The 27,354-nt window shown below is 46.6% G+C and overlaps 3 protein-coding genes across 5 annotated transcripts in view; 1 reads left to right on the top strand and 2 right to left on the bottom strand.

Annotated features, from left to right (window-relative positions):
• LOC310752256 (intercellular adhesion molecule 2-like) overlaps positions 1-27,354 on the bottom strand; it is a 99,605-nt gene that overhangs the window by 39,222 nt on the left and 33,029 nt on the right. The gene's annotated exons all lie outside the window — the stretch shown is intronic.
• The window catches only part of SHFL (shiftless antiviral inhibitor of ribosomal frameshifting), a 181,094-nt gene that overhangs the window by 127,579 nt on the left and 26,161 nt on the right, over positions 1-27,354 (top strand). The window lies entirely within an intron of this gene.
• On the bottom strand, positions 371-26,905 carry ICAM5 (intercellular adhesion molecule 5). 3 transcript variants are annotated; one of them, XM_083592155.1, is made up of 11 exons: positions 26,771-26,905; positions 20,129-20,401; positions 18,040-18,357; positions 13,552-13,830; positions 9,502-9,744; positions 8,281-8,523; positions 7,669-7,911; positions 6,426-6,665; positions 5,356-5,598; positions 3,998-4,261; positions 371-2,282 (listed from the first exon to the last, which is right to left on the bottom strand). In XM_083592155.1, exons 3-11 carry the CDS (start codon positions 18,320-18,322, stop codon positions 2,065-2,067), a joined length of 2,256 nt encoding a protein of 751 aa, XP_083448281.1. In that variant the 5' UTR covers positions 18,323-18,357; positions 20,129-20,401; positions 26,771-26,905; the 3' UTR covers positions 371-2,064. The 3 variants fall into 3 exon arrangements, with proteins under 3 accessions (XP_083448281.1, XP_083448279.1, XP_083448280.1); XM_083592153.1 differs by lacking the exon at positions 26,771-26,905 and adding an exon at positions 26,325-26,762; XM_083592154.1 differs by lacking the exon at positions 26,771-26,905 and adding an exon at positions 22,475-22,527.

Below are 27,354 nucleotides of genomic sequence, written 5' to 3'. Positions count from 1 at the left end.
TAAATGGCCTTGGTCCAGTATACCTGAAGGAGCGTCTCCACCCCCATCATTCAACCCGGACACTGAGGTCCAGCACTGAGTGCCTTCTGGCGGTTCCCTCACTGTGAGAAGTGAGGTTACAGGGAACCAGGCAGAGGGCTTTCTTGGTAGTGGCGCCTGCCCTGTGGAAGGAAATAAACAACTATCCGACTTTTAGAAGACATCTTTAGGGAAGTTTTTAATGTTTGAAGTTTTATTCTGTTTTTAATGTTTTGTTGAAAGCTACCCAGAGCAGCTGGGAAAACCCAGCCAAATGGGCGGAGTAGAATGTATGTATGTATGTTACCATTGGGAAAGGCACCTGACTGAGCAAGCAGGGAGGCAGTAAGTATGTGACTAAAAAAGCATTTATTTATTTATTTATTAAATTTGTATACTGCCCTATCCCCGGAGGTCTCAGGGCGGTTCACAGAATAAAATCACAATATAAAAGCACAAAATACATAATCCAAATAAAAACAAGAACAACCCTATAGCCATGACACCTGTCATCATGCATAGTTTGATCTTTAAATGGAAGCACCCTGAGGAAGGTCTCCTTTTCAAACTTCTAGGCAGATTTCTCAACAGAAACTCAGCTATAAGCATCTCTTACACCCTGAAACCCCACCTTTCTTCTGGGGAGCTCAAAGTGGGCTTCCTTGGGGGTCTCCCATCCCTGAGCTTCGGGCTTCAGTCTTCCAAATTTCAGCAGTGCCATGTGACTCCCTCAAGGTGGGGGACTCTCCTTCCTTGGAGGTTTCTAAGCAACGGTGGGATGGCCATCTGTCATGGAGGCTTTAGCTGAGAATCCTACATTGCAGGGGGTGGACCAGATGACCCTCAGGGTCCCTTCCAACTCTACAATGCTATGATTTTATTATATTTCATCATACTTAGGTCCAGTGGGTGGGGAAAGGTTCAGCTTTTGAATCTACATATGCTGATCAATTAAACTATCTTAATGAAAGGCATGGATTTAAATGGGAATCATTTGATTCGGCTGGATTTCCTCATATTGTTTTTCAGAAAAAAATAATGGATTTTACTTTAGTATAATTAAAATAGCATGATGGTTACGATACAATGGAACAATGTTAATCCAGATTAAGCACATTTTCATGGTATTTTAATCTAGTTTGACTCAGTCTCTGGGTAACCAATGATTTATAAGTGCAGTTGTTCAATGTCCTTTCAGGTTCCTCACCTTCAGAGTACAGTGGTACCTCAGGTTACATATGCTTCAGGTTACAGACGCTTCAGGTTACAGACTCCACTAACCCAGAAATAGTACCTCGGGTTAAGAACTTTGCTTCAGGATGAGAACAGAAATCGTGCTCCGGCGGCGCGGCAGCAGCAGGAGGCCCCATTAGCTAAAGTGGTACCTCAGGTTAAGAACAGTTTCAGCTTAAGAACAGACCTCCGGAACAAATTAAGTACTTAACCCGAGGTACCACTGTATGTTTCTTTCTTTCTTCCTTTTTTAAAAAAATGGCGCTCTTCATCTTGTCGTAGAAATGATGAAGTCCTGCTCCGCATGCAAGAATGTGTGATCCAAAGCTGCCATTTCCCATTTAGCAAGGCCCCAGTCAACTGCAACCTCCCAGAGTGAAGCAGAATAATGCTTAAATCATTTGAAGTATGTATAAACAGACTACAAATCAGAATGGCAGTGACCATTGACCATTTTGAAGAGACAATGCAGTTCCATATTTCCAGCAGCAGGAGCAACAGAGAATCTGGGAGGAGGAAGATGGATAAACCCATGTAGGAGAGTGCCATGCAAAATGTCTGGCTGGCACCCTAACCATGGGGCACAAAAACTGGCTCTCCACCCTGACAACCCTCAATGGTGTCTCTCTCAATGGGCTGTTCAGCAACTCCACAGTGAAGCAGAGCACTGTATAATCCAGTGTATGACCCCTTCCTTCAGAGACAGAGATGGTGATAGAAGTCTGGTGGTTGTACAGGAAAGGTGTCTTTTACCGATCCCTCTCTGGCTGTGTCTCAGCAGGCAAGGCCTGAGGTACCTGTCCAGAGACTTGTTCAGGTTCTGGTGAGCTGTATACCATAGATGTCACCATCACAGGTCCTCTCACGGTTTAGGCAAGTAGCTTCGGTGGAATTCTCTGCATCACGGACATTGTACTCTCCTTTTTTACAGGCTGTGGATTTGAGGTAGTAAATGACCCCAGCCATTCCTCCCAGGACCAACATGGTGGCAGCAGCAATTGCCATGACAGCAATAATGTAAAGCCAATGATCTGCAAAGGAGGAAGCAGAGTATTCTTAACAGTGTATTCCTAACAGTGCGTTGCCTTACAAAAGGAACATTTTCTCCTCCAGGTGTTTCCCCATTCACTCAGCCTTCCCTCCTGCTGTTTTTCAACTTGCAGGCAGGGTGGGAAGAATGGCTCTCTGTATCTTTTCTCCTGCAAGTGGAAAAACAGCTGGGGGTGCATGTGATTTTGAACAGAAAAACAGAAAGAAAAAGGATAAAATGAACTCCCACTCTTCACCACCCTGCCATTCCTCTCCCACATATTTTCAGCTTCTGGTGGCTGCAGTTCATTTTTCTAAGAAGCGAGGCAGGAGATTGTACCCCCACTGTAACATTGTAGGCTTCTCCATACAACCTGTTGAGCATTCATTCTGATTTGCTCTGCACAAAGCTTACACAGAGGTTAGGTGATGTCTGGTCTTTGCCGAGCATTCATTCTGATTTGTTTCTGGGGAGGTTACATAACAATGAACATCCATCCAGATTTGCTTGCATGGTGTGTATACTCAACTATCACTTGCTCTCCCCACACTTTTCAGTGCATTTTCCCATCACTTTTCTAACCACAAAGAGTTTGTTTGTTTGTTTGTTTGTTTGTTTGCTTTAATAATAATAATAATTTATTGTTTGTACCCCGCTTATCGGACTGTGCTGCCCCAGCCACTCTGGGCAGCTTCCAACATATATAAAAACATAATAAAACATGAAACCTTAAAAAGCTTCCCTATACAGGGCTGCCTTCAGATGTCTTCTAAAGGTTATATAGTTATTCATCTCCTTGACATCTGATGGGAGGGCGTTCCATAGGGTGGGCGCCACTACCAAGAAGGCCTTCTGCCTGGTTCCCTGTAGTTTCACCTCTGTGAGGGAACTGCCAGAAGTGCTGCATCCCAGTGCCTGGGCTTAACGATGGTGGTGGAAACGCTCCTTCAGGTATACAAGGCCATTTAGGGCTTTAAAGGTCAGGACCAACACTTTGAATTGTGCTCATAAATGTACTGGGAACCAGTGTAGGTCTTTCAGTGTGATATGGTCCCAGTGGCTGCTCCCAGTTACTAGTCTAGCTGCCGCATTCTGGATTAGTTGTAGTTTCAAAGATAGCTCCACGTAGACCACATTGCAGTAGTCCAAGTGGGAGATAACCAGAGCATGTACCACTCTGGTGAGACAGTGCACAGGCAGGTAGGGTCTCATCCTGCATACCAGATGGAGCTGCCCTGGACACAGAATTAACCTGCGCGTCCATGGACAGCTGAGTCCAGAATGACTCCCAGGCTGTGCACCTGGTCCTTTAGGGGCACAGTTACTCCATTCAGGACCAGGGAGTCCCCCACACCTGCCCACCCTCTGTCTTGTTGGGATTCATCTTCAATCTGTTAGCTGCCATCCATCACTTTTAAAAAGTGAATTTGGACCAGGGCTTTAATCCACTTTAATAGTGCAATCCTAAATTTCCAGTATGCATTTCTATGCCTGCTGTAAAATACTGACAGCCTAGTTTTCTTCCCCTGGCATAGATTTAAGCTTCCAGGACACACACCTGTTAAGCACTTGCACCTGCTGCTCACAAAGTCTTGACTGACCTGCTCCTTTGCCAGCACTCAGTTGGGGTGGATTGTCTAGCTTTGACTTCTAGCACTCAAGATGCAACCAAAAGGGCACGCGGTATTTCAAATCCTTTCTGCTATGTGGCCTCACCTTCCACCTTGATCTCCACCTGGCTGTGCTGCTGCCCATGCTTGTTGCTGGCTGTGCACTCATACACACCACTGTTCTGTCCATCTGCGCTGGCAACAGTCACTGTGCTGTTGTTGCCACCGTAGTTGAGGTTGGAGGCCTGAGGCACCTTCCAGGAGTAGCTGGCAGCTGGAGACCCATCCGCCTGGCAGGTGATGGTAAAGTTTTCTCCCCTTCTGATGGGTAAGGTACCACTGACAGCCAGAATGGAGATAACAGGCCTGTCTGGAAACAGAAGAGAAGGAGGCTTCAGGCCAGCCAGCAAACCCAAGAAGAGGCTACCTTTCTTTGCTCTTCATCACTGTGATATTTGGGTGCTGCTAGCAAGCTCATTTGAAGAGATACCAGGTGTAACTCAATTGATCACCCTAACTTTTCCATCTGAAGCACTTTCCCAGCCTGGAGAGGTATCAGTGGAAAACTCAGAGGGAGGGGAAATGAATAACTTGTGGTTTAGTCCGCCTGGAATGCAATGTTGCATTGCAGTGTGGTGTTCCAGCAGCAATGCCTTCTGAAAATTTTGGAGAAATACCACCCACCAAAGAAAGCAACAGAAAATTGGACACTTGGAAAATTGAATACAGTCATACCTTGGGTTGAATATGCTTCATGTTGAGCGCATTCGAGTTGCGCTTCACAGCAACCCGGAAGTAACGGAGCGTGTTACTTCTGGGTTTTGCCACTCGTGCATGCGCAGACGCTCAAAATGACGTCACGCATATGCACAGAAGTGGTGAAAAGCAACGTGCGCGTGCGCAGATGTGCCGTTGCTAGTTATGTTTGCTTCTGGATGTGAACGGGGCTCCGGAATGGATCCTGTTCGCATCCTGAGGTACCACTGTAATATTTTTGGGAAACTGGGCCAGGACTTTGGTCCAGCCTTGGTTTAAACTGATGACTCACCTTTCAATGTTTGCTTCTCTCAGTTTCTACTTTTTCCAGTCTTATCTTAAGCTGAGCTCCACATTTCTGCATCAATTTGCATTTTTTAAGTCCTCATGAAAATTCTTCAACAATTTAGTGCAATTTTATCCTCGTACACATGACTGTATGCTACTTGGCTTCATATGCACATATTTGCAAAGCAGTGTTCTCTAATAAATGCATTCATATGTTATCTTCATTAATATATGCATTTTTATGCAGTTTCCACATCTTTGTATAATTGGAGAACTGATTGGAGAACTGCATCACAAAATTTGGATACATGTGTCTTTTGTAGGATAGCTGTGTTTCACTTTGTGTACTGTTGCAGAAAGTGTGAATTAGGTATGTTCACATAAAAAAAAATAGTGAAACAAATTCCTTCACCTACTCACATTCCACTTGCACATTCACCAACCATCTCTCAGTTCCGTGGCCATTGGTGGCCTTGCATTGGTAGATGCCAGAGTCATTCCTGCTGACATTCCGTTCTCTGTAGAACTCCTCAATGCCTCCCTCCTTGGCACAAATGACCAGCGGGGTGGGAGTCCCATTGGCTTCACAGGCCAGCGAATGCAAAGCCCCCTCAAGCCAGGTCTGGTTGCTTGGGCAGCTGGACTCATCCATTTTAGGTTTGGCTGAAACACATTGATATAACAAGAAACTCCTCTTGACATAAGCAGGGTGAGCCTCTGTATGTACACAGCTGCCACCAAACTGTGTCACAGAAGGCTACATTATCCACCAAAATATGCCTAAATTAATGCTCTGCAATGAGGGGGCTTGGTTTCAAAACAGATTTTGCATTGTTGCCATTTCAGTTGGCTATTTTGTAATCTTTCAGTTTAGGCTTCCAAAAATTTTGTGATAAATTATTAGCTAATATCGTGGATTACAGATCCCATCAGCCCCTGAAACCACGGCCAATCGTGAAGGAAGATGGGAGTTGTAGTTAAAAACTGGAGGGCACCACATTGGCTACCATGTTGGTGTTTAGTTGTTTAGTCGTGTCCGACTCTTTGTGACCCCCTGGACCAGAGCACGCCAATGGCTGCAAGGACAAGTTTTTTCTGGTAAGGATTTCTGCACCAGACATTTTGGATGCCACTCTTGGACGCTTAGCTTAGGGTCAAAGCTAAAGTGTATCACTTAGGAACAGAGAGATTTGGATGCAGAAGGTTGAAATATACTGTATAATACATATGCAAGCAAACAAATTCCCCTCAAAGTGGCTCAAAACCTGGGAAACCTCCCAGACTACAGTATTCTTCTTCTTCCTCCTCACCTGGCAAAAAGGGAAGATCAACCCACCTGAAGTAGGTGGCAGGAGGGAAGTATAGACTCCTAGTGGAACAGGATGCCACCCAGCTTAACCAAGGACTAGGGCCAGTTCTCATGCCAGGTGAGGGTGAGGGGGTGACTGGCTTGATGTGTTGCTTCTCCAGAGACCACAACCAACACTCACTTTCCACTGTAACCACAACTGCCTTAGCCACTGTCCCAAGCCGGTTTGTGGCATTGCACCAGAAGGTTCCATTGTAGAGTGGGATCCCTTGTCCTTGGCTAAGGTAGTATGTCATGCCATCTTTGGTGCATGTAACCTCTGGAGGCGGAATCCCCTCAGCTTTACAGATAAAGGAGGGCAGTGCCCCCTCCACCAAGATCCAGTTACTTGGACAGCTAGATTCATCCATTTCTGGTTTATCTGAAATGTTAAGAGAGACAGTGACATTTTGCAATAATTCCTAGACAGATTTTTGTGGCAGCTGTGGAAGCAGTTCTTTCTGGAGTTAGTGAACTTGAAAAATCACCAGGTGGGGCAAAAGCTATAAACATGTTGCATAAGAAACACCCACCCATTAAGGAGGCAAATTCAGAACAGATGGTGAAGCCAAGCTGCTGGAGGTCAGGGGAGATTTCCCAAGAGCCACATAGAGTGGGCTCCCTTTGGCACCCAGGCCTGAGGATCTCCCCTCCATGCCATGCCTCTTTGTAATGGAGCTGAAACCAAAACAGGCCTCTGCCTTGCCAGTGTGCCTCAACCCTTTGCCCCAGGAGGCCACAAATTCCCTGCCTATTGCTACTCCACAGTTTTAGGCTTGATCTTTGAAGAGGAACAATGGTAGGAACTAATCATAAGCCAGCTGAAAAAAGAGTTAGGGCTGTTCTGATGAACAGGCTTCAATTTCAATATTCACTTTAAAGAAATTATATATTCAAAGCAATGAAATAAATTACACACCCACTCACGCCCAAATTCTCCCATTTCTAAGCATTTGTGTTTTTTCCTACTGCTAGTCAGCCTTTGGTGGCTTTTGCTGCTGCTTGTTGGCATTTTCCTTCCTCTGTCTTCTTTCGCAGCCCTCAGCTTCATTTTGCCACACTGTCATTTAGTAGAACTTTGTTCCAAAGAGCCCACAATCTCATCATGTCAGGTATGCCATTAACAACAGGACTAAGCCACTCTGTGGGTCAGTGAGGACTGTGAGGGCAAAAAGAAGCCAAATGGAGGAAGGACAAAGGTATTAAAACAGCAGTCAGAAGCTGTTTGCACCAAGAGCCAGAAATCAGCTAAAACAAGAAGCACTCATGGGGAAAAAAAACACACAGAACGATGCAACTTTGTTTGGCTGGGTCCTGAAAGCAGCCACTCAAAAACCTACCAGCATGGCCCCCCCCCATTTGACAGAAGGTCAGGGCTCACTTACACTCCACTTGAATGCTCACAGCTCTGGTGCTGGAGCCATGCACATTTGTGGCTGTGCAGAGGTAAGTGCCGGCATAGTCTCTGGTGACACTCTGGAGATGCCCAGGGCTGTACGTCACACCATCCTTAATGCACTCAATGGTTGGCTCTGGGTCTCCCCCAGCAGAGCAGATGAACATTTGCTCTGTCCCTGATGTCCAGATCCAGCTATGGGGGCAACTCAAATCATTCATCTCAGGTCCATCTAGAAGACAGGGAGAAAAAAAGAATCTGATTTTACAGTGGTAATTATGGTAGGATAACACAACCCTGCTAGTGGCTCACAGTTGCGGCAGCCAGAGGAACTCCTTGACAATTCCTGCTGAAGACATATGGGCCTCAACAGAGCAAAAAATATACCCTCCTATACTTCTTACATTTCTGGTGGGAACTTGATCACCTTTTGCCACTATAAAGCTAGACAAATTTTATGGTCAGTTGTCTACTCTTACATTCTGTTAAAACCTGTGTGATTAAAGTATGGATCATCTGCACATGCCTAGTTGCTGCTTCTGCTTGGATTCTTCAGCATCAGCTGCACACATCATGCATGCAAGGTGCAAGTTGCACTTACACTCGACTCTGCTTGTGACCATCTTGCTGCTTGATCCATGTGCATTGGTAGCATTGCAGTGATAAACACCAGCATGGCTTTGTGTGATGTTCTGCAATTTGTTGGAATTGTACACTTTACCATCTTTCATGCAGGAAACATCTGGAACTGGGACCCCATGAGCTTGGCAAATGAAATCCAGTTGGCTGCCTTCAACCCAAGTTTGGTTACTTGGGCAGTCAGATTCACTCAGCTGAGGCCCATCTGCAACAGAGAGAAGATGGACAGTACACCTACTGAAAGCTGGGCAGGAATAACTTGTCTTACACCAAAAAGCAGCCCAAATGACCCCATGGTCTTATAATTAAGGATGTGGCCTCAGGTGACAGCCAAGGCCAGGGAGGAGGATGAGTTGATCAAGTCTGTGTCTACCACACTGGCAGCTGAAGAACCTGAGCCTGGCAGCTTTGGACCTGCAGATCCTGGACCAGGACTTTAAGAGACCAGGGCCAGGGGCCAAATGCAGCCCTGCAGGCCTCTCCACCCAGCTCTCTTTCTCTTCTCCCCAGGCCAACTTCCTGGAGTGTTCAGCCTGGCCAAAATGTATACTCCCCCCCCAACCCAGAGTATACTTGAGCCCTGCTCATGCTTCTGGCTTGCTTGGGTGGAGGACTGAGAGGGGCATGAGAATGTGCGTGGAAACCGGCATACTAGACAAAGGTAAAAATGGTGTTCACCATTCAGTACACTTTTGCTTCTGGTCTCATCCAGCACTGGCTTGCCTAGAATGGGATGTAACCCTAGGGCTGAAAAGCCCCCCCCCCCCCAGTAGTAGATGGTCCATCCATCCGTCTGAAGTCTGAGCAGCCAACTACCTCCCACTCCATAGCTCCTGCCCAGTGGTCAAAGGAACAGGCAAGGCAAGAAGCAGAGAAGCACTCACTGGCAGGCAAGCGAGCTGCCACTTCAGAAGCCAGGCTCCTTGGGCAGGAGGGGCTGGAGCCAAGGAAGCAGGGTGTGCACAAGGCTTCTGCCATGCTTGAGCTTTCGTTTGAGCAGGTTGCTCACTGAGGTCTCTCCAAGGTGCTGCCACACTGTGAGCTCCTGCTTGAGATCAAGACCCAGTAGGCTGTTCCACCTGACATACGTGATGCTAAATTCAGAGCCATTGTCCCAGGGTGGCTAGCTTGGACCCCATTCTTGCTTGCCTCACATAGATCATAACACACAAATTTCACTTACATTCCACATAGATGGTGACTGTTCTGGCGATGGAGCCGAGCTCATTAGTGGCAGTGCAGTTATAGACGCCGGTTTGGGTCCGGTTAACCCGTTCCTCTTTTTCCATGTTGTGAGCCACACCTTCTTTGGAGCAAGCCACAGTTGGCTTGGGGTTCCCCTCAGCCAGGCAGTGGAGGGTTTGGTGTGTCCCCTCTACCCACGTATGGTTGCTGGGACAAGTGGAGTCATCCATTTCCGGCACATCTGCAATGTGCAGAGGGAACACACACATTGGTTGAGGCTCTTCTCTCTTTGGGTAAGAAATAAAGGGGGGAGGTTTAATGTTGGAGAATGTTGGTCTGGAACATTTGGGTGGTGTTGGGCAGATGGTTACTTAAGCCTCATTGGTACAGGCAAGTGTATGTGAGAATGTTTTAAGAAAAGCTGGGCCTTGCATGAGGCAGATCAGGTGACTGCCTTAGGCAGCTGGTTGTCATAAAAGGGGAAGCAACCCAAGGTAGTTGCCCCACTCTGCCTTGTGGCTGAGCCGGCCTTGCCTCTTATGTTTTTGGCTTCAGATATCAAAAAATCCTGGGCTGACTCTGGTTTCAGAATTTTATTGTCACAAGCCGCCTCACAAGTGGACTCTTTGTTATTGCATTTGCAATTGTTCAAGATAAAACCTATTTTGGAAAGAAACTACTTTTGCCATTTTATGGGTCTTTATTATTTGTTTACAGATAGTTGCCTTGGTGATATTACCTTGTGTCAGATTCAGTACTCATTGAATCACCACCATTGTATTGTTATACTCTGTGGGGATTATGGCAAGAGTTCATCTGTCTGCATTTACAGATAAGGATAGAGAGAAAAAATAACATCTAAACTACCTTCTTTGAATTTGGGATATGACAATATGACCAATGACTGGTCTTAACGTATTAATACGCACAGAAAACGGTTGAGAATGCATTTACATGCAGTTTGGCTTAATGAATATTTAAAAGTAGAACACATTGTTCAAGGCTTCTTACGCTTACAAAAGGCACCAACCCTCTTAAGGACGATGAAGCATTTTGTAGGGAGCGGTCATTAATTCTTAACAAATGCTTGTTTGACCTAATGTTACTCATTATAGTAGCTGCGGTAAATGAGACAGAAAAGTTGGAGGGATGTATCAAGACACTCTAAGACTCATTAAAACAGGAGCAAGAGGTCGATACTCTTGCAACAAAGATGAAAGAACTTGATATCAATATCAAACAGTAGTCAGAGCAGATTAATGAATTTAAAAAGTCAAAATTCTTAAGAGATCAACACAATTACAACAACAAGCAGGTGTAAAAGGTAAAGGTAAAGGTACCCCTGCCCGTACGGGCCAGTCTTGCCAGACTCTAGGGTTGTGCACTCATCTCACTCTATAGGCCGGGAGCCAGCGCTGTCCGCAGACACTTCCGGGTCACGTGGCCAGCATGACAAGCTGCATCTGGCAAGCCAGCGCAGCACACGGAACGCCGTTTACCTTCCCACTGGTAAGCGGTCCCTATTTATCTACTTGCACCCGGGGGTGCTTTCGAACTGCTAGGTTGGCAGGCGCTGGGACCAAACGACGGGAGCGCACCCCGCCGCGGGGATTCGAACCGCCGACCATGCGATCGGCAAGTCCTAGGCGCTGAGGTTTTACCCACAGCGCCACTCGTGTCCCAACAAGCAGGTGTACTGGTGGTTTAATAAGGGAACTACAAATTTCAAGAAAATCACTCGGTATGATGCAACAACTTTGAATTCTGATTAGGACACATCAGAGCCACCCTTATGTCAGGAGATGAGGGACTTGGGGTTCAACATAATGCTGGTGAAGGCAACTCATCCTTGAGAGCTATGTGTAGACCTAATACCAGACCTAATACCAGAGCTTTTAAGAAGGAAGCAACTACACCTCAGAGTTCAAATTTTCACTCCCGCTCATTGAGGATGTACCACAGGTAGCAGTAATTAATTTGTCCTCTAGGCCACTTACGGCTATAGGAACTGACGTATTGAATCTGGGCTTATCCTTTGCCCCCACTCCAAAATATAACTCTTTTCAGACACAGGTTGATCTGCATAAACTTATATGTGTAATAAAACTTAAAGCATATTTTGGCGATGAGTCTCCCCACATTGTGAGTCATTTTTGACCTGTCACATTTTATACTATCTTTACTGGATCCCGCCATTCAGACTTTCCAAAACACAGTTTTGCGGGAGATTTCTTGAATAGAGGACCAATCAGTTAGAATTTTCAAGGGCACAAAGAACAGCTTTAAGGGATCTATCACAGGATGAGTCAATAGTTATCAAACTGGTCAATAAAGGGGGAGCTGTTGTGGTTTTAAATACAACGACAACTTTCTGATATTACACCCCCGTTACATGTGATCCTACTGGAGGAGCGGCCTGGGGAGCGCAAAGACAAGCAGCCAGGCTCTTTCCACTCTGAGCCAGAGAGGAGAGGTGTGATTTTTGCACCCACCTAGGCCTGCACACCTGGCCAACCAACAGATTCCAAGATCCAAGATGAAGACCTTGCTTCCAATACCATCCAAGTCAACTCCCTTTCTCTGCTTCTGTGACAGAAGCCAGGACTGATACCATGTCCCCCCCCCCCCCCATCACCAGCCCTAGTCCCAGGAGTCCTTGACACAGCCACTATGGCATATAATCACGTTTTACTGGCTCTTCCTGACAGGCGGGAAACTGCAAATGAGTTAAGCCTGTCTCCTTTTCTCCTTCTGGCTGTTAAATTCTGTGAACACTGTCTATTTATCACTGCATGTGAAGCGGCAGTGGCAGTGGGAGTGTGATAGACCTCGCTGGATTTCTGTTTTTGCAGCAGTCTGCAAGTCTCAGAGTGTCCTGGCACCTGCTGAAGGAGCAGTTAGGCTGGCATCCAAGCAGTTTGCAGTTGTGGCAAGGAGGCAAGAGGGAGAACTGTATCACTGGGGAAAGGTATGACCCCGGCTGCATACCAGGGGTGCCATCTTGCGGGGGACTGAGGGCCCCCCAAATTTTCAAGGAGGGGACAGCCCCCTCAAAATTCTGTGGTGGCTGTACACACCTCATGCATGCACACCATGTGGCATGTGCGACTGACGTCAGTGTGTTGCACGGTGTGCTCACATGGCATGAGCACATTGCACAGGGTGCTGATGTTAGTTGCACATGCCATGCAGTGCTGGCATCCTCAATTGCAGGGATAAGCCAGCATGCTTGCTGGATGCACACTGTACATTTAAAGCACATTACACACCATAATTATAAAGCACATTTTCCACCCCCCAAAGACCTATGTTTAAGTGCCCAAAGTGCACCACATACATTGCCTCAGCAAACTATGGCTGTGTACACCCCATTCATTTAAAGCATATCTCCCTCCCCCTAAAGGAACTGGAGTTTATGAAGAATGCTGGGAATTGTAGCTCTGTGAGGGGTAAACTGTGGTTCCCGGATTCTTTGTGGGTGGGTGTGTACACCGTCCCAATCTGTTTCTGAGGTCTGGCTGCATAAGCCATTCAGGTGGCAGCAGTGAAGCAGAAAACAATAGGAAAGGGCTGTCATAAGACCACCTGTGGTATCACAGAAGATGCTGTGGGGTTCACTTTTCAGGTGACACAGGGCAGGTGCCAGAGGTGGCAAAATGCCTCAGGCTAGGCAAGTTTGGGAAGGAGTACAAAGGCCTGGTTCTTCTGGTTGTGGAGGTAGAAAGCTGTTCAAGCCCTGCTTTCCTCCATATTCAGCAAATATGGAGAAAGGTGCAACCACGTTTTTCTCTAGTTCACCAGGTGGATCTCTACCCCTACGTCTCCCACCTCATAGACCCCTTATGCCTCCTGTTCAAGTTTTCTGGAGATGTGGGGCAGGCATTCACACATGTGACCTCTGACCTTGCAGTTTGAAAACAGAGTATTGCTGCTTGAAAGGCACAGCTGTATGGATCTGCTGCTGCATCTCATATACAGTATATATATTATGTTTTTACCGTAAAAAGAGCAAAACCAAACATTATTGGAAGGGAAGTTCTATACTCACAGAAGACAGTAAGATTGGCAGACGTCTGCTTAAGGATGGTCTCACCGCCAATCCCCCATTCTGCTTCACATATGAATTCCCTCTCATTATCTTCCTTCTCAGCTATAAGGGTGGACTGCAGAGAGAGCTGGTTGCCAGACACCAGGGTCCTTCCAGAAGCAATTTTGATTTGAAGAGAAATGCCGGGTGGCTTAGTATCAGAAGAATTGCATATAATGGTCACAGAATCATTCACAAGAGTCTGAGATGGAAGGATCTTCAAGGAAGGCTCAGGGAAACCTGCAGTTACCATGAAGAAGATTGTTATTTGTATAACTACTCAAAAATGCTCCCTCTGGTTTCCAGCTAGATGCTGGTGAGCGGGAGTGTTTGTTTTGAGCTCTCTGGCTGTCTAGTGCCAACTGGAAGCTATCGGTACATCAAAATGTCAAATGCCAGCCATTATCTGAGAAGTCTGTGGCCATAAATTGCTCTAAAATGAAGATGCCCTTAGGGGGAAACTAGACGGGGTGGTTAAATGTGTGGTGTCCACCAAAACCAGCTTTCACATGCCTTCACCTCCTCCAATTTACAATGCCATGAACCTTCCACGTTTCCCAGCTTCATTTCATATCACTGGCTGCCAAACAAAAAACAAGGTCCATTTTTCTAAATCAGGAGCAAGGAAGCCTTTTTATCCCATGGGACATATTTCCTTATGTTCCTGGGCCCACATCATGCCAGCAGTGGGCGAAGCCAGAGGCAAAAGTGGGCGGACCAATGCATGGAACAATGCAAGAGGCTGCATTTCCAGCCACACAGAAGTCCATCTTTCCATACTCCTGTGAGGCAAGCAAAAGACGTCATCACAGTGCAAGTTCCAGCAAGACCAAAAGGCACGAGGAGGGTCCGATGTGGAGGTGCTAAAGGGTGTGGCCGGGGGGGGGGGTCTGAAAGCCAGGCAGAGAGGCCTGGACAGCTCCTTTTGGGAACACAGCCAACCACATATTTATCATGATGCCTGGTTTGTTTAAACCTCAAGGGTCCAGATCCAGAAAGTCTTTTTTGCTGCCTCCTCTAAATGAGAAATGAATAACTAGGAAAACTTGAATGGTAATGGGAACCGTGGGAACTGCAAAATCATCTGCCAGTTGAAAATAAGTAAGCATGAAGAATAGGTCTGTCTGGGATAGACTGTGTTCTGGTGCAACCCATCATGCATAACTATGTGCATCTAGAATTGGAGCAGCTTGTGGATGCTTTAAAATTAAGAAAATAATGCAGTCATTCATGGTTTGCTCTTACTGCTGCTTTAGCTGTTCTTCCCAAATGATATTTTTGTAAGAATCTGGTGTGTTTTTAATTACATGGCATATTTATTTCTTAAAACTGCCTTTTGCTCTTTAGAAAAGTGAAAAATAAACCCAGCAAATAAATGATGTTTACCAATTTACCATGTCTTCTGTGTGTTTGTGAACTGCTAACCACTTGTGATAGGAATTTTGAGGTCTTAGATATATGGTAATGTTCATAACCACACATACATAGATCAGCACAGGAAGACCAACCTGGACCCATTTTGATTCCTAAACTGAGCAAATGTTTTCTCTGCAAGGTCAAACTGGAAAAAGCCTCCCCATTGTCTCTTTCCTCACAAATCCTGTCTTAAGGACACATTTAAGATCTGAATAGGGTGTGAGCCTGTGACCTGGCCCAGGAACTAAGTATTTATCATTACAAAAGACTAGCCAGGCTACCCAGGAAATCCATTCAAGTAACCTGCCAGACAGGAGATAAACAAAAACAGGAGAAAAACAATATTAAAATTTCTATTTTGGACCGCCTTTTCTGTGATGTAGGTGTGATGTATCTGAGGGGTGGTCTTAGGTTACACCCCTTCTGTGATGTATGTATGATGTTTCTGGGGGTGGTCTTGATCTACAGGGTGGCAATTTCAAAAGTCTTTATAAGGCCTTGCACACCATTTTTCTGGGTCCTCCTCCTTTCCTATGTGTGAGGGGAGCACCCTGTTGCAACAGATCAATAAAGATCAAGCTTACTAGCTGCTTTGCTTCTCAATATTCCCTGGTTGGCCTCTGTTATTTTCTCCTACCAATAGGGAACCTATGTAAGGACTCTATATGGGCTCTTGGATAACCCATAAGGGAAAAGGGCAATTTTTATTTACAACACACTCAAAAAAAGCTGCCTGCATTTCCCCCTTTCATCACTGAACTCTCCTAATGCATTTGCAGTATGTTCCATTTGCTCAGGTGAGGTTGGGGGTACTTGAACAAAGGCTGTGAGTCAAACATCCCTCGCAGCTTCATTAAAGCACCAAGCTCAGAGACCAAAAAAGAAAGAAAGATTGAGGGGAACATGCAGTGTCTTTGTCACAGAGTTATTAATAGACTCCCACTAACAGGATTATAATAATTGCATATTTCCTGCATGCCCACCGGCAGTAGAATGCCTTTCCTGAAAACAGAACTGGAAATTGGTAGTTACTCAGGGGAAAAAAATACAAGCTATGTTTTTTGTTCTGAGAATGAGGTCCTTGCTAAACTGGCTCACATCAAGAGCCCCTCAAATCCAGCATCCTGTAGCTAATTGTATTCGCGCAGAGGAAGTGACTGAAAAGTTGTAGGACCCAAGAAAGGGAGCAGGCATTCTGAAGTGGTCCAGCTTCTTGTGGCCACTTTCAGCATCAGAAAATAGCTTTATGTAAACTGGTTGGACTGCATTAAGTGCCCTGAAGTTTCCTGAAGTATTTTTTTGCTAATATGATCAAAGAGGTTCATGAAAGGCTGGGAAACTAGACAAAAATGGGGGAAAGAGCCTCTAGATGGGGGCTATTGATTCCTTCTGTTTCATTTCAAGGTACTGTTTCAGAAGTTGGGCATCTCCCTGACTCTCTGCTGAGCAGTAGCAAGACTCCAGGTGGGCTCCAGGTGCTCCCCCAGGGCTTGTGCTCCTTTGGAGAGCTGAAGATGCAGAGGAGACTGTTGTAGCTTTAAGAAATATTATTCATTCACATATTTACACCTTCAGTCTTATAGCATAGCATAGCACAGCACTGTAGAGTTGGAAGGGACCCTGAGGATCATCTAGTCCAACCCCCTGCAATGCAGGAATATGCAGCTGGTCCATACAGGGATCGAACCTGCAACCTTGGCGTTATCAGCACCATGGTCTAACCAACTGAGCTATCCAGGCTCAACTGAGTCTGTGTGGAGGGAGTCCAGTTCTTACAGTATGGTCCTCTTAAGAGGGGCTTGTCCCCCACAGCAGAGCAGCACTGGAATGCAAGGCATCTCTCCCAGCCTGCCTTCAGGCTAGCCTGCCCAAAATGGATCTCCCCCTTTGTTCTCCCTTTCTTCTTCCCAACACACCTTGCTCAAAAGACTATCTATTCCTCTGCCACCTCAAACACACACCCTGTCACCATGGCAACCTCTATCTGCCCAGGCCCAAGATTCCTCTCAGATGGGCCATCAACACCTTTTGTCATGTTAATGCCTCTATCCCAGGTGAGACCCTAGCTTGGAAAGGAAGCTTAGCCTGTTTTTCCACTGGCCTCCAAACTTCCCTTCAATATGCTATCAAAATCCTACGATTATTATTTTCTAGGGTTTAGGGGGGGTTCCCTCAAATCTATAACAGTACTAATAAGTGAAAGCAAAAGGAATCCCAACTGCATAACGAACAAGGGTGGTTCTGTGTTGGGACCAGCTGCTTGCCACCACTCAGCCAGCTGAAGACACGCTTTCCAGCCCAACAAGGCGTGCAAGTCAGCAAGCTTACGTAGCAGCCAGTTGCCCTGGTGACAGAGCTGGCGACAGAGGCATGGAGGAAAACCCCCATTGCCAGTGTTTGCACCTTCCTCTGCCTGTTTGTCTCTGTCCCCTACTTTCTTTTCCCCAGTTCTGCTGCCTTGCAATTGACCTCACCATGCCTCTCCGACCTCTGATTTGTTCTTGCATCGTTTATTCACATGGCTTTTTAAGAGGGAGAGAAACCAGGAAAGCTGGTTCCCATGTTATGCTAAGCCAATGCTCTGGTGTGTTTCCTCTCAGTGCAGCAAAGAGGGAGGAGGGCAGGCATAGTTTGAACACCCTGCACCAGCAGCACACTGGCTCATTCCCAGTAAGCTATGTTTGGCACTGGCTGACTGTTCATGTGCATACCAGAATAAAGGGAAGACAACAGTACTGAGGCAGATGGACCAATGACTGAACTCTGCCTAAGGCAACTTCTTATATTCTCATGTCCTCATGATGCTGGACACACAAATTTTAAATACACTTTTCCAATTTTCATTCCACTAATATAGAAGTGTGTGTGTGCTTAATGTGTGACAGTCTCTTGTAAAAAACACACAGCTTCTGCCAGTTCATTCTTCAAATTCTGAGCTATTTTCTTTCTCTTTTTACAGTAATTCAAGTCATTAATTTTCATTCTTAAAAGGAGAAGAAATAGTATACAAATGATAAAAAGCTTGCAACTCACCAAAGACCTTTAGGACCTTGATGAAGGCCGCCTTCTCCAAGAAGGGCCCTTCCGGCCTCAGGTCCAGGGCTGCATGGCAGGTGACTTCCTCCCCATGGTCGTCCTGCCGAGCAGCTATGGTGTGAGTCACCACAACATCACTGGCTTCATTGTCACTGTGGTCCTCAAAGGTCTTGACATACAGCTCCTCCTTCCCTTTATGCAGGGTCACAGTGAGGTTCTGGATGGGGGCAACGCTGAAAACCCGGCATGTCAAGTCATATTCCTTACCCACCTCCATCATTGGCAATGGATCCAACACTACCTGCTCTGGAATCTCTGGAATGATATGTGGAAGCACATTGGAATGGGATGGTAAGAAAAACAGTGGGGCCTCATTTGAGCAGTGGAAGGCTTGGTTTCTGGTGGGCGGGGCTTGTGCTCCGGGATGAGCCCCTCCCTTCCAGGTGGGCTCCCTTCAGAGGGACCGTTGGCCTCCTCTTGCTTCTTGCCTCAGACTTGCCTCATGTTGCATTTAGTTGCATTATCTTGTTTTGTTACAGTTTTCTCTCAGTTTACTATTAAAGCTTGTTTACATTTACATGAGCCACTTATTTCTCTCAAAGAAAAAGACTCTTTGCTTAGGGAAGGTGTGGAATGTCCTAAACTTGGGTTTGCCAGGAGGATTGGTTTTGCTAATCACCCTCCACCTCCACAACAGGGATTACACATGAATGGCAGCTGCTGCTGTTGAAATCCCACAAGTAGGCCACATCCACACAATACATTTAAAGCATTATGATGCTACTTTAAACACTCATGAATACTTTAACCCCCCCCCCCAGAATTCTGGGGTTATTAGAAGACCCCTCTCCCCCTCCAAGAGCTACAATTCCCAGAGTTCCCTGGGCAGAGCAATTGATTGTTAATTAACCACAGTGGGGGGCTGCAAAGCTTTTGCCACAATAGGGAAATGCATGAGGAAAAGGGGGTAATTGTTCAATGCACAATTGTACATAACCTACCCATAAATAAATCAAAATGAGTGCTCAATAAATAGCCAATATCTTTGTGCAACAAATCAGGATGACTGCTCCATAAACAGCAGAATCTCCAGGAAGAGTAAGAACTCAAGGTGAAGGGACAGAAACAAAGGAGAGCTAGGCTGTTTTCTGCTTTACTTGATGATATTTGCTATTTGCCATTCCCATGACCCTCAGGCTCCTCCTTAACCACTAGACATAGCCAGGTTCTGCCACCTGATATGCCATCCTTAACCTTCCACTACTATGTCACCAGGATCCATCCCTGTTGACCCTCTGCATGAGGCCCATTCAGGCAGTCAGGGTGGAGAGTCTAGGGTGGTCAAACACCCTGCTTTACAGGGGACAGTCCTTTAATTAAGACTTTCAAATATTATTGGGAAGGTCCTCTGCTTACCTAGCTGCCTAGTCCAAGGCCAGCTTAAGGATGAAGAAGCCTAAGGAGGGAGGGCAGAAGGCACCTTGAAGTTGCCTCTCAACAGACAGGAGACGGAACTGGCCCACTATCCACAGACTCTCCGTGATGTGAGCTGCATTAAATTTCTATTTAAGCTCCGGTCATTCTTTTAAAATGTATGCATTTATGCAAATTTTATGCAAATCTCTGTCCCTCTTTGTCCTATTTTTTATGATGCATACAACAAAGGGCCACCACAGCGATCAGGAGATCATCCACCAGATCCCAAGAAAACTCCTTTGGAGTCAAAGGCAAGCATATTCACGCCTATTAAGAAATGTGCATTTGAGCACCTCTCCTTGCTCCTAAGAGGCGATACACCTCAGAACTTTCAAATGGTGCTGCTCATGCTGGGATTTGAGAAAGGAAGGGATCTTAAGCTGTGGGGCATCCACTGCAATGCCATCCTCCCTTGGGAAGGAAACTAGCTTGGCCTGACGCCGTTCATCTTGTTCAGTCTCTGGGGCCAAACTGGCTTGGATTTTGTGATTGCCTAGACCAGAGACTGCATAGGAGCAAGCCACTACAAGTTCCCTAGAGAAAAGGGAAAAGATGCAAACACCACATTTTGTTTTGTTTTTAAAATAGCCTTTGCTTCATAGCTACTTACGATACACCGTGATGTTTGCATGCACAGATCTGTGCTTTCCGTAACAGCTGAAGGAGCACTCTGCAGTGGGCGCCCACTCCGTGATGTTCACAAGCTGGAAGGCTGCCCAGCCGGTCCCATTGTCTCTCTTCTCCTTGATCAGAGATGTCTCCAAGCTCCCCCTGGCATCTGTTTCCTGACAGCTGGCACTGCAGTTCAGCCAGAGAGACCCACCATGCACCACCACAGGGTTTTTCGGCCAAATGGTCACATCAAAAGTGTGCTGTTCAGCTCCTGAAATAGTGCACATGCTCATAAGCGTTTTGTCAGGGAGTTGGCAAAAAAGAAGAAGGTCACACAGAGATTGACAGGGTCCTAAAACAGAGAGGATCTAATATTCCTTGCATTTGGGGCTTGGGCTGCTCTACATGCCACAGACATTGCCCACCCGAGCCAGGGCTCAGACTGCCCTCTGTTTTGCTCTCCAAGATGTGGCAACCCTACCTAACTTGCACTCCCCAGCAGGCCCATGCAGAGCTTGTCTGAGGCCCAGGGTGGGAGTCCCAAGTCAACTGGGAGGTGCAGGGCATTTTTGGCATGACAGTGTAAGTCTGGCAGGCCCCTCATGCTCCCCCAGCTGGTCTGAGGCCTGAGTAAGTGTACAGACCCTCCAAGTGTCCCTATTTTCCAGAGATAGTCCCAGATTTACAGAAGTCATCCCGGTTTCTGATTTGATCCCCAAATCTGCTGCTTTTCCTTAGGACTTCCCTATTTTCATCCAAGGGTATGGAGTTATGCGATCCCCAAGCCAAGGAGATAAGTAACTATACATCTGAATGCAGCCCTGTATGGGGAAGGTTTTTTTAATGTTTAATGTTTTATTATGTGTTTATATATGTTGGAAGCTGCCCAGAGTGGCTGGGGAAACCCAGTAAGATAGATGGGATATAAATAATAAAGTTGTAGTTGTTGTTGTTATGGAATAGGGTGTCCCTATTTTAATCAGAGAAAAGTTGGAGGGCGTTAGTGTACCTGGCTGCCACTGCTCTGCATGTGTCTGCTCTTCAGCATGTTACCTAAGGCAGAATGTGGTCTATGGACAGAAAGTTCCCCAGCACTTGACTGGACTTTTGTATTTCTTAAGTGAAAGTTGAAACTCTTAGGAAGCTTTCCTTTGCTCATACTAAATTTTGCTTGTACAGTGGTACCTCGGGTTACAGATGCTTCAGGTTACAGACACTTCAGGTTACAGACTCTGCTAACCCAGAAATAGTACCTTGGGTTAAGAACTTTGCTTCAGGATGAGAACAGAAATTGTGCAGTGGTGGCAGCGGGAGGCCCCATTAGCTAAAGTAGTACCTCAGGTTAAGAACAGTTTCAGGTTAAGAACGGACCTCCAGAACAAATTAAGTTCTTAACTCGAGGTACCACTGTACTATGTATAACTATTGAACACTGCAGAATTTGCTGTGTTCCACTGGAATCCACTGACTGGGAGCGGCTGCCAGGACCATATAACACCGGTCCTAAAGTACACTGGTTCCCAGTATGTTTCTGATCACAATTCAAAGTGTTGGTGCCAACCTGTAAACCCTACATGGCCTTGGTCCTATGTACCTGAGGGAGCGTCTCCACCCCCCATCAATCAGCCCTGACACTGAGGTCCAGCTCCAAGGATCTTCTGGCGGTTCCCTCCCTGTGAGAAGTGAGGTTACAGGGAACCAGGCAGAGAGCCTTCTCAGTAGTGGCGCCCGCCCTGTGGAAAGCCCTCCCGTCTGATGTCAGGGAAATAAACAACTATCTGACTTTTAGAAGACATCTGAAGGCAGCCCTGTATCGGGAAGTTTTTAATGTTTGATGCTTTATTATGTTTTTATATGTGTTGGAAGCTACCCAGAGTGGCTGGGGCAACCTAGCCAGATGGGTCAAGTATTAATAATAATAATAATAATCCCTTTTCTGACCCCTGGTCCTGTGCTTCACACTCACTTTAATTGGTTGTTGTAGGTGTCTCATCTTTCCAGTCCTAAATTCAGTTCTCCTCATTCCACATCAGCTTGCAAAGTATTTTGTTTAAAGTCCCCAAGAAAATTCATCAATTAGCTTCTCTTAATATACACAGCTTTGTATGTAATTTTATCTCATAAACACAGTTTTGCAAAGCAATTGTTCCAATTACAATGCATTTTCATACATTATTTCCACTAATATATACATCTTTATGCACACTTTGCCCTAGTGTTTGCCCTAGTATAGATTACTCAGCTGGAGAACAGCACTGCAAAATTCTGAGAGGTGTGGATTTTGAAGGATGGCTGTGTTTCAGTTTGTGCATTGTTTCAGAAAGTGAAAATTATGCAGATTCACCTTTAAATGCAAACTTAATTGAATTCTCCATCCCTTTGTTGTTGTTGCTGTTTAGTTGTGTCTGACTCTTCGTGACTCCATGGACCAGAGCATGCCAGGAACTCCTGTCTTCCACTGCCTCCCGCAGTTTGGTCAAAGTCATGTTTGTAGCTTCAAGAACACTGTCCAACCATCTCGTCCTCTGTTGTCCCCTTCTCCTTGTGCCCTCCATCTTTCCCAACATCAGGGTCTTTTCCAGGGAGTCTTCTCTTCTCATGAGGCAGCCAAAGTATTGGAGCCTCAGCTTCATGATCTGTCCTTCCAGTGAGCACTCAGGGCTGATTTCCTTAAGAATGGATAGGTTTGATCTTCTTGCAGTCCATGGGACTCTCAAGAGTCTCCTCCAGCACCAGAATTCAAAAGCATCAATTCTTCGGCGATCAGCCTTCTTTATGGTCCAGCTCTCACTTCCATACATCACTACTGTGAAAACCATGGCTTTAACTATATGGACCTTTGTTGGCAAGGTGATGTCTCTGCTTTTTAAGATGCTGTCTAGGTTTGTCATTGCTTTTCTCCCAAGAAGCAGGTGTCTTTTAATTTCGTGACTGCTGTCACCATCTGCAGTGATCATGGAGCCCAAGAAAGTAAAATCTCTCACTGCCTCCATTTCTTCCCCTTCTATTTGCCAGGAGGTGATGGGACAAGTGGCCATGATCAGGGAGACAATATACAGCCTTGTTGTCCTCCTTTCCCAATTTTGAACCAATCAGTTTTTCCATATCCGGTTCTAACTGTAGCTTCTTGTCCCACATAGAGATTTCTCAGGCTCCAGTAAATCCAGGAATGGAAAGATCTGCCGATTTTGGTTCTCTTTGGTTTTCCAATTTTAAATTTTATTTGCCACATTTCTGCAGCAATTTGTGATGGTTTTAAAATCCTCATGAAAATTCTTCAGCATTTTAGTGTGAATTTCTCCTAATAAAACACATTTTTCTATGCAGTTTTGACTAATGTACACAGTGCTGCTAGCAATTCCTCCTCCTATAATGATGTTTTTATATGATATTTTCACCAAAATATTCTATAATACTATGATTCAATTTAATGCACCCCCCCCCAATACATGCATGTTTGTAAACACTGGACTCATTGACACATCACTTTCCCTGCTGCTTCCACCCAGGAAAACCCGCTCTTTAGCACTGAAGGCTCATCCAGACTTCCTTTTGTGGCATGTTTCTAGGCACAAGTTCATGCTTTAAAGCCCTGTGTCTGGGTGCTAAGTCCACTCTTTACTGCTGAAAACAATTCCTTGAAAAACCAAGTTGCTGTTTGTTCCAATTCAGCATTAAAGATCAGGTTATCCTGTGGAAAGTGGCAGCAGGAGAGAGAGAGCACCCACTTCTGCTCCATCCCCCCTACACTGATTGCTATGTGTTCCCCGATGGATTGCCCCCCGCTTTCAGAAGAGAATTATGCCCTCCACGGGGGGGGGGGGGGAATGTTTCTCCATCCCTGAACTAGAGAGTCCATGAGTTAAGGAAAGTGATGAGCAGATACAAAGGAGATCTGCAGCCTTCATAATTGTGTGGAAGGAAGAATGTTGTTAGGACCAGCTTTAAATGGCCCAGCTCTGCACCCTGTGACATGAAGTGGCTGCTGAGAATCTGCGGAAGGGTCAAGAGGCTGCTCCTCCAACATCTAACTCAGGGTCACCAGAGCTGCAGAAGATGAGGAGTGGCAGGGAGAGTTGGTGAAAGGAAGGGGTTTTCTGGTGGAGGAGTGAGGGGTTCCATGGGTGGAGCAAAAGGAGCAGAAGTAGCTAAGAAGACATGCTGGGTGGTTAGGAAGGAATTCCATCCATCCATCCATCCATCCACCCCCCACCTTTTCCGTTAATGGGACTTAAGGCTCATGGACAAAAATAAGAACTGCTAAAAATATAGAAAAAACAAAAATTAAAGAACAGTTAAACACTGATAGAACACACACACACACACACACTATTCAAACCATACAAATAATTACAATAAAAACAGCATAGCACCAGCCCTTCCATTAAAAGCAGTCAGTTACCAAAACGTCTTCACCTCCTGCCAGAAGGACAAGAAGGAGGAAACCATTCTGGCCTCCCTAGCCAAGGAGTTCCAGAATTGCCCAGGAGCAGCCACCACTGAGAAGGCTCTGCTCCCCACCAAGTGTGCCTGTGAGGGGGGCTTCCCACAAAGAGCTCAGGGCCCAGGCAGGTTTGTATGAGGGAAGAGGATCTTTCAGATAGCTTGGACCTCAGCCATAGAGGGCTTTTTAGGTCATAACCAGGACAGTTTGGAATGTGCCCGGAAACAGACTGGTAGTCAGTGGAGTCTACAGTTTTCAGTGAATGCCTTTGACGCTTTCAGGGCCCATCTTATTTTGGGTGATTCTATTTTTTAATTGTAAATTTTAAAAGAGTTTTAAACCATATTTTAAATTGATGTAACATGCCCAGGGACCTTAGGGTGAAGGGCGGGTAAAAAATAGCAACAACAGTAACAGACACAGAGCAATAATTTAGATCCGTCTCTGTCCTGGGGTGCTTTCAAGCTAAACTTTGCCACAAGCATGGCAGCAGAGCGCAGGGGGGAAGACATATGCATTCCGTTCAGTTACGTATAGTTGTGACAAAGAGATGCACAGCGCTGTGTGATGTATGTGTGTGTATACAATGACCAGATGCATAAGAAGAGCCCTTGGGCTGGATCAAGCCAAAGCATCCTGTTCTCCAGAGGGCAACCAGGTGCCCCAAGGGGACGCCCACAAGCAGCACCTGTGTGCAGAAGGAGAGGGTTTCTACACCTTTAATAGTGGGAAAGCTGCCATCTGTCAACATTTTCTGCCAAAGGGAGAGGAGTCCTGCTGTTCTCCTTTGCTTCTAGCTGTGGGAATGCAACAAGAGGGAAGTAAATTGTTGCAAGGGCCCCTGAGTCTACAGGATAGGGCAAGGGAGCTAGAACTCCACAATCATGACTTCCAGCCCCTCCCTTTCAGAACCCTGTCTTTCAACTCTGCCGACGCTTGAATTGAGACTTCTTTGTTTCTGATGCTGTGGTGTGGGAAATAAGAATTATTAATTTTTTGGCCCTGACCATATGCAGAGTATCACTCACACACTGCTGAATACCACAACCATCCTCTGTGGAGTGAGAATTAAACTTCAGAACTCCATTCTAAAAGCCAGAGATAAAACCTCAGGGCAGACTATGATCCCAGTGGACACTTTACCCGGACATCCTCTGGAAGAGAACCCAAAGCACCTCTGGGAACGCACAAACACAATTTTCTTAAACAGCGGGAGGTTTTCTTACAATCAAGCAGTATATAAATTTTGTTAAATAAATGCAGTGCTTAAACCATCGGTTGAAAGAGCTTGAAACAAAAGCTTTCCTCACTGGTTCACTTTATACTATAAGCCAAGAAGAAGGAGTCTTATCGTTTCCCAATGAAAGCCGGGGGGGGGGGGATGCAGGATACAGCATTAGAGGATGGTTTACAAAGGGGGGGGGACCGCAAGCTGTCTGGTCACAGGCACGTGCCGTGTCCCTGTGAGATATCTAGACAGAGATGCCTGTAAAGTCCCCAGCAATTGCGCGCGCGCCTACACACACACACACACACACACACACACACACACACGGTTGGAGAATGACCTCCTTGTTTCTAGCCTCGCACAGCCCAGGCGAATTCATCCAGCTGCATCCATCTCAGCAGATTCCGTTAGTGGCAAGGAAAGGCGAGCCTCCCCTCCAAGCCCCCTTGCTTTGTTACCAGCTCCCCGAGAAGCCCATCGCCATCGACTGGAGGAAAGGAGCGCATCGGCTGAGACCCTTACCTGCCAGCCCCAGAAACAGCAGCAGCAGGAGGAGGAAGCAGCAGCCGAGCAAGAGATGTCCCAGTTTCTGGGTCTTCATGGCTGAGAAAGCAAAGCTGAGCTGGAGAGAGAAGCCTAGAGAGCGGAGGGGGGAGAAGGCGGGGGGGGGCTCTGGATTGGTTTAGCGTTGCTAACTTGGTATCTAAGGAAGAGGAAGCAGCAGAGGCGGCACAGAAAGCAGCAGAAGCTGGAGACCTGCTGTTCTCGGGGGCCAGAGGCTGCGTGTTTCTCTTCCCACCCGCCTCAACTCCTCAGGAAGAGACCCGGCCCCATAGCATCAGCAGAATGGTCCACCCATTCCTGCATCCCATTTCCCATTGTGGGCAGCGTGATGGATGCCACAGATGGAGGTGGGGCGGGGAAATGCAGGACCCCCGCTCGGATTGCCACAAGCACAAATGGGTCACCTGAAAAAATGGGCAGAAGCCCACCTGCAGTTTAGTAGTCTTCCAGGTGCGGGTTGTGAACGGCACAGAGGAAGAGAAAGAGCCGGAGAGGGAGAAGGAGATGAGGTGCTTGAGATCTTGGTGGAGGAGTCAGAGAACTTGTTTGCACAAACCTCTTGCTCTTCCAGCAGGGGGAGCTGCCTGACTGCAGGTCTCACATGGAAGGTCTTGAGCCTTCTTGGGTCAGCACCTCCCTGTTGGCAGCAACAGAGCAGAGGTGTAGGGGGGCTGGGGGGGCGTCACCCCGGGCACAGTTTTGCAGATGCACAAGGCAGTTGTGAGCTGTTGTGTCCTTTTCAGCCCCCTTCCAGCTGGAGGGCGCTTGAGAAGGACACAAACAGCTCACTGCGCCCTGCCAGCCCAACGCCTTTCTTTCGAGTCTCACCAAGTGCTGCTGGCCTCACAGGGTGCCATGCATGCACCCCTCAAAGCCAGCTGGCCAGAGGGTGGGGATCGGTCCAGCGGTGTGCCCCCATCCCCAAGGTGTGCCCCGCCCTCATGGCGCACTGTGAGTGCCCTGGCACACACTTGCCTGCCCAGTGGGG

Source organism: Podarcis filfolensis (assembly GCF_964270895.1).
Source record: "Podarcis filfolensis genome assembly, chromosome: 17".
Taxonomy (NCBI): Eukaryota; Metazoa; Chordata; class Lepidosauria; order Squamata; family Lacertidae; genus Podarcis; species Podarcis filfolensis.
The sequence above is the reverse complement of the archived record's forward strand: the minus strand, read 5'-3'. Positions and strand labels throughout refer to the sequence as shown.